Source organism: Aythya fuligula, chromosome 1, assembly GCF_009819795.1.
Source record: "Aythya fuligula isolate bAytFul2 chromosome 1, bAytFul2.pri, whole genome shotgun sequence".
NCBI classification, from domain to species: domain Eukaryota; kingdom Metazoa; phylum Chordata; class Aves; order Anseriformes; family Anatidae; genus Aythya; species Aythya fuligula.
Window position 1 is genome coordinate 206,571,912 of NC_045559.1, and position 7,342 is coordinate 206,579,253.

Below are 7,342 nucleotides of genomic sequence, written 5' to 3' on the forward strand. Positions count from 1 at the left end.
GGTTTATCATTTAAAATGTTGATTTAGCAGTGTTTTGTATTTAAAAGAATTCAAGCAATTCCTGTTCAGGGCTGCTCAGTATGCATTGCTGTATATAGCCATACTGGGATAAAGAAGAAAGAGAGGAGCTCTCCGTATTAGTACGGCAACTATAAGATACCACTGCATTTCACAGTCACAGCCCCGTGGGATTCATGGCCATGGGAAAGGATTTATAATGCTGCTGTTTCTTTTTCCTTTTCAGTGGAGGACGTGCCATGGCATAGCATGACTGCACTTCACACTGTGTGCCATGCCCTTCCCCAACAGCTCTGACCTCAGCCCAGCCTCCTTCATCTTGGCCAGCATCCCAGGGCTGGAGGCTGCCCATTTCTGGGTGGCGATCCCTCTGTGCTCCGTGTACATCATGGCTGTAGCAGGCAACTGCGCAGTGCTGTTCATTGTGAAGACAGAGCCCAGCCTGCATGTTCCCATGTATTTCTTCCTCTGCATGCTGGCTGCCATTGACCTGGCCTTGTCCACGTCCACAGTGCCACGTGTCCTTGCCTTCTACTGGTTCAACACCAGGGAGATCAGCTTCAGTGCCTGCCTCATCCAGATGTTCTTCATACACACCCTCTCAGCCATTGAGTCCACCATCCTCCTGGCCATGGCTGTGGACCGGTATGTGGCAATCTGCCACCCACTGAGACATGCTGCCATCCTCACCAATGCCACAACAGTGAAAATAGGGCTGGCAGCCATGGCCAGAGGAGTCCTCTTCTTCTTGCCCTTGCCTTTGCTCCTCCTGCCCCTTCCCTTCTGCAGGTCGCGGGAGCTGTCACACTCCTTCTGCCTGCACCAGGACGTGATGAACCTGGCCTGCGCCAACACTACCCCCAGTGTGGTGTATGGCCTCACCGCCATCCTGCTGGTCATGGGATTGGACGCCCTCCTCATCTGCCTCTCCTACCTCCTGATCCTCAAGTCTGTCTTGCGGCTGGCTTCATGGAGGGAGAGGCTCAAGGTGTTCAGCACCTGCATCGCCCATATCTGTGTAGTCCTGGCCTTCTACGTGCCACTGATTGGGCTGTCCGTGGTGCACAGGTTTGGGAAGGACCTGGTTCCACTCGTCCATATCATCATGGGGAACATGTACATTCTGGTGCCTGCCGTGCTCAACCCCATCATTTATGGGGTGAGGACCAAACAGATACAAAGGAGGATCCTGAATTTAATTCACATCTCCAACAATAGAACTGCCCAGTGACTTCTGTGCAGCTGTCATCTCCTGTTTCCTCACAAAGCCTCAACTTGTCTTACACTCAGGGTCTTTGGAGCAGGGGCTGTCCTCTGTGCAGCACCCAGCATGTGGTAGGAGACTCAAAGGTGCTACCACAAGGTAAAAGGTAAATAGCAATTGTAAACTCCTTCCAAGAGTGCTTATCCCACCAAGCCTAGAGTGAATCTATTACAATGATCTGAATCCAACCCTGATCCAGGAGGTAATGTAATGGGAAGTCTTTAAAAGATGTTTAGATGTAGAGCTTAGGGATATGGTTTAGTGGGGACTGTTAGTGTTAGGTCAGAGGTTGGACTCGATGATCTTGAGGTCTCTTCCAACCTAGAAATTCTGTGATTCTGTGATTCTGTGGGAAAGAAAAATGGATGAGCAAACTAATAAAAAGTCTTGATGTTGCACTTTGTACCCTTCTCTCCCATAGAATTTGCAGAGCTGAGTGAATACTACAGGTGTTGTGTTTTTTTTTTGGAATTATTTAGTTACTTCATGGTTTGTGTTTGTAACATGTTCATTTTCCAATAATATTTTAGCAACATTTTTGGCCAAACCTTTATCTGTCGGAACTATCTTTAATTAAAATAATTATAGTCATTAACATTATAGATGCAGATGTACACTTAAGAAATCCTCCACCTCTGGTCTTGTTCTGACATTCTGGGCATCCAGTTAAGGCAGCTCAGCTACCTTGTAGCAGACACTCTGGAAAAACTTCAGGCACAGAGTTATTGGAAGTGATTTTGAACATAATTTCCATTAATAATTACATTTAAGAAAATGACAGTCTCACAAGAGAAAAAATAACAAGTTATAAATATAAGTGATATTACCCAGCCTAAGGAAGCACTGTTTCCAAGCTGAAGGTTGTTCTGTACTTTTGACATGTACCTTTTGATTCCATGCATACGTATTTCTTTTTTTTTTTTTCTTTTATTTCCAAGGTATTCCACATGAAATTAGGATACCTCACAGCCCTTTCTCCCTAAAGGAGAGAAGACTTCTTATGATATTTCTACCAGAGGGACACTACTACAAAAATCTCCTAATGCTATGGAAGCCAACTAGTCTTAGGGCCAATGAAAATAGGCCCTAAGGTGTGAAAGATAGCCTAGATGATTCTGTGATTCAAAATGCATTTGTTTTGACAGGCCTTCATCAACCCATGGGCTCATACATCAAAAAGTAACATTCCAACAATGTTTTTCTGGGGAATGAAGAAGGAAAAAACATTATATCTAACATTTTTCAGTGACACCATTTCATATTTTGTAAAAAGGTTAAAGATCCTGGGAAGGGATGTTAGAATCATAGAATCATTTAGGTTGGAAAAAATTTCTAAGACCATCAAATCCAACTGTTAAGCCAGCCCTGCCAAGTCTACTGCTAAACCATGTCCCTAAGCACCGCATCTATGTGTCTTTTGGAAACCTCCAGGGATGGTGACTCAATCACTTCCCTGGGCAGCCGGTTCCAATGCCTCACAACCCTTTCAGTGAAGAATTTTTTCCTAATATACAACCTAAACCTCCCCTGGTGCAACTTGAGGCCGTTTCCTCTTGTCCTATTACTTGCTGCTTGGGAGAAGAGACTGATCCCTACCCTGTCACAACCTCCTTTGAGGTAGTTGTAGAGAGTGATAAGGTCTCCCCTCAGCCTCTTTTTCTCTAGGCTAAATAACCCTGGTTCGCTCAGCGATTCCTCATAAGACTTGTTCTCTAGACCTTTCACCAGCTTTCTTGCCCTAGATATGTTGTGTAATAGGATTATGTTTTATAATAGGATTATGCTGTATATATGTTATATAATAGGATTTTGCAATGAAACATACAGATTTAAAGGTGTTCTCATCTCTTTTTTTCCTAATACATTGAAAATGTTCATGATATTTGTCTTCCCTTCTTTCTATTTATGAAGCTGAAAAAAAAAATAGGAAGAAAAACAACAACAACAACAACAAAACAACAACAAATAAGCAATCTCTTCTTTTTCCTCTTGGTTTCAACTCTTGTCTTGTTATTGACTATTGTAAACAGTGTTCTTCATCCTTGAGGTAGCTGTGGAGTCTACCTCCTTGGAGAGCTTCAAAAGCCATCTGGGATGCATTGCTGTGGGCAGGGACGTGTTTGCTGCTCCCACACACCGACCCTGCAGCAGCCCCTGGAATTCCTCCGGTGAGAGGGCTGTGTGATCTTTAGTTTGAACACACTGGCTGTCGGCACGCAACTGAGTTACAGAGAGCAAGTCATTTGTGCACAAAACCCTGCACGTGAGGATGACCAGAGCAGCACCGGGTACTTTTCAGAATGCTGATCCACACTCCATCAGGAGGCCCAGGTGCTCTTGAACGCAGATGTCTCTATCAGTGGGAGCTTATCACAGAATCACAGGGTAACTCAGGTTGGAAGGGACCTCGGGATAGCTCTAATCCAAACTGCTGCTCAAAGCAGGGGCAGCTCTGGGGTCAGACAGCTTAGGACAGGGCTTTATCCAGCTGGCTATTGAAAGCTTCCAAGAACGGATGTTGCACAACCACCCTGGACCTCTATTACAGTGCTTGACTGTCCTTACTGTGGAGAAGTTTCTCTGTATATCCAATTTGACCCTCTCTTGTTTCAACTTATGCTTGTAGTCTCCCATCCTTTTGCCATGCCACATTGTGAGAAGCCTGGGTCCATATTTCTGACAGCCTCTTCATGGGTAGAAGAAGGCTGCTCTTCTGCTCTTGGGTTGTGCCAAAGCCTTTTTTTTCTCCAAACTGAACAACCACATTTTCCCAAGCCTCTCCTCATGGAGCATTGCTCCAGCCTCAGCCATCCTGATAGCCATCAGATGAACACGGTCCCCTTTGTCAATGTTCTTGTTTTTATGTTGGGGCCCAAAACTAGATGCATTATCTACATACAGCTTAGCAAGTGCTGACTAGATGAGTGGGTAATCCCTTGAGGGCATGGCATATCACTCTTTGGAAAGGTCAGTCCAGAGCCCAAAACAATGAACACTGGAAGGGACTACTAGAGAAGGAGGAAAGAACAAAACAAAAATTACAGAGCATGTTGTGGTGGTTTTACCTTGGTAGGCAGCTGAACTCCACCACAACCGCTCTATCACTCCCCCTCCTCAGAAGAGGAGGGGAAGAAGAAAAGGAAAGAAACAACTCACGGGTTGAGATAAGGATAGTTTAAAGGAAAAACATAATTATTAAGGAAAAATTATTAATAATTAAATAATTTAACTAAAGGGAAAAAAAAAAAAGGAAAGTGGAAAAGAGGAAAAAACAGCAAGCAAAGGCTGTGTGGAAGTTTAGAAGAAGGAAATTACTCTCTGCTTCCCACCACTGAGTGATGCTTGACCACGTCCTTGCAGCAGGGCCTTGCAGCTACACATGCAGAGCACAGCACTGCATGGGCTGCTGCAGGGAAACATAACTCCTTCCCAGCCAGACCCAGCACACATGTAAATTTATACTGATTCACAAAATGCAGTGGAAGTATGCTTGATAGCCAAGCAAAAGTTCAAGTGCTCTCCTACCTCGGAGTAAGTGTGCAGATGTGGCCACGGTTCTTGCTTGGAGCAGCAGGACAGGGAGCCCTGCACACCTGAGAGCTTTGTCACTGTGCTGTCTGTGGTGTGTAGCATGGGTTTATCGCTGTGGTACCCGGTACATTCACCAGCACCCGTTCAGATTACACACGGGAAGTTTGTGGGGTGGTGCTTTGGGGGATATTAAATCCAGGATAATCCAGGATGGACCTTTATGCCTACCTGTCTGGCACAGTTCTGTGTGCTGCACCAAGGGGGTCATGCATCTTATCCCTAACATCTGGGTGTGCTAAAAGAGGTGTCTAACCAAAAACACATGCTGTTTTGCTCTAGGGCCTTCAACTGACAGATAATACACTGCTGTCTGGTGCAGTTTCTTCCAATTGCCAGCTAACCCTGAGGTAAAATGGACATCCTTTTTGCATTCTGTATTTCTGTAGCTTCAGGCTCCAGGAAAAACATCTTGTTGTAACCTTTTCTGATAAATGAAAACACATTTTATTTCAAAATAAACACTTCATTTAAGCAAGTTACAAGTAGTTGGCAGCTGGGACTTAAAGCCAATTTTGACCCCTGCCACTTTCGTCATATTTTGTTTTATTAGGTCTTAGAAGGCTTAGAAGGTCAACAAATTTTCATAAAAATGAAAACTATTTGCACCTGCCTAATACAATTTGGGAAGTGTGAATGAGTTTTTCAGACACACTATGGATCTAAAGTCTTTTCAGATAGCTGTGGCATAGAGAAATGGTTCCTGCTCATTCCCCATATGTTCCTTATTTTGTTTCCTTTTGTGTTGAGAGAAAAATTAATAAAGAAAAATGAATGAACCATCCTGAAAATGCTGTATTTTATTTCCTAGCCATCCATTTCCCAGAAAGACTTTTAACAGAGCCTCAGAGCAGGGAAGCATGATTAATTTCTGCTGGGTACAGATGAAAACTATGTAGGGTTCTCACTTTCCATCTTGTTTTTCAAACTGCAGGCTCAGTGTTGCTTTCCTGGGGAAGAGAGAGGATATGACTTCTTCCTTAACACATGTTTTTGTGATGACACTGACAACCATTTTCCAGCTGAATCATCCTTTGTCAACACTGCCCTGAAACATTAGAAGAACCCAGCCAGAGCACGAGGTGTTGGACCCAGGTCTCCTCCACAAGCAGGGCCACGAGCCAGAGGTGGTGATGGACCAGCTTGGCTGGGCTTTCTGCTGGCCCTGCTGGCTGCTGGAGGGAGAGGAAAGCACCCAATCTAGTTGTTTCACCGTTCTTCAGCTATGTGATGGGGAAGATGGCACTGACTTCCCTCTCTAAGCCTGTATTAGAGTTATGGATGAAATATAATATAGCAAGGATAGATTGCTGTTCTTTTGAAAATATTTCATAGTTCCTGCAGCTGCAATTTTAATTACAAACCCAGGTCTGTGGTTTAACCTTGAATTACACCAGCACTCCTGAGTCTCCTCCAAATAAACCCATTATAAGAAAACAGACATAAAACTGGGCAAAATATAGCTGTGTCTGTGAGGTAATCAGCACTGAGGGGGTTAAAAACTGCCTTTTCCTTTCTCTCTCTAACTACATGTTAATTAGCAGGGGAAATGCCGAGCTGCCTACTAGGACTTGTCTGACAGACAAATAAATATCTCCTGGTCTCTGCAGTGCAGAGTGCCTGCATGGAGACCTGCAGAAGGCAGGTAAGTCTTTAACGTTAGGGCAGAAATGTGTTGCTCTGCAATAAGGCTTTTCATGCCTCCAATCGTCATGGGCATCCTTCTTTCTGCTGCCTGCAACTCTCCAGCACAAGTGGTCTTGGCCCCAGGAAGATTTCTGAAGAGTCTTCCCACATCAGGAACATTGGCCTTGTCTGTACTGCAAGGGATTTTCATGGGATCCTTTTCCCAGGTATTAGGAAAAACCCATAAGCTGAGCAACAGCAAGCTGCAGCCTTTGCAGAAGAGGAATAGACATTGCTGGAGCACTGCATCTGTAGGGGGATTCACCTACTGGGAATTTACTGTGGCACTGGCTCAGGGTTTTGATCTGAAATCGGCCGTCTCACCCATGGCAAGCACTCAGTGCCTCTGCTTACACAGGCAGGCAGGGTGGTGCAAAACAAAGTTTTTGTAGCGACGTAGGGCTGGTGCTAATGACTTCATATTTCCACCGTGCACATTTCAAGGTTTACTTGAAACTAGCTCTTATCTGGTCCCCTGGCCTGGGCAGCCTTTGGAGATGGGGGAGTATCAGGTGAGCCCTCTTCTAGCTCAGTTTGATGCAGGCAGAATGCCCAAGCCCACTCCATGAAGTGGGACAGAGAATTTAAGTGGAAACTGGCAGGACACTTGTGTTGAGTTGTTCTGAGCCAGTGCAAGCAGCTGTCATAGGGCTGGCTCTCTAGTGCCTCTAGACCACATCTCACTGCAGTCTGTATTTTGTACCAACCAAATCAGCTTGAGGGTGTTTGATGCTTTTCTACAGGATGTAAGAACCCTCACTGTAAGCAAGAGACAAGAGGGGTTTC

General features: G+C 44.9%; 1 protein-coding gene across 1 annotated transcript; it reads left to right on the forward strand.

Moving 5' to 3' along the window:
* Positions 1-292: 292 nt before the first annotated feature.
* Positions 293-1,249, forward strand: LOC116498307 (olfactory receptor 51E2-like). The gene has a single exon (XM_032202549.1). The coding sequence runs from the start codon at positions 293-295 to the stop codon at positions 1,247-1,249; it is 957 nt and encodes a 318-aa protein (XP_032058440.1).
* Positions 1,250-7,342: the final 6,093 nt, after the last annotated feature.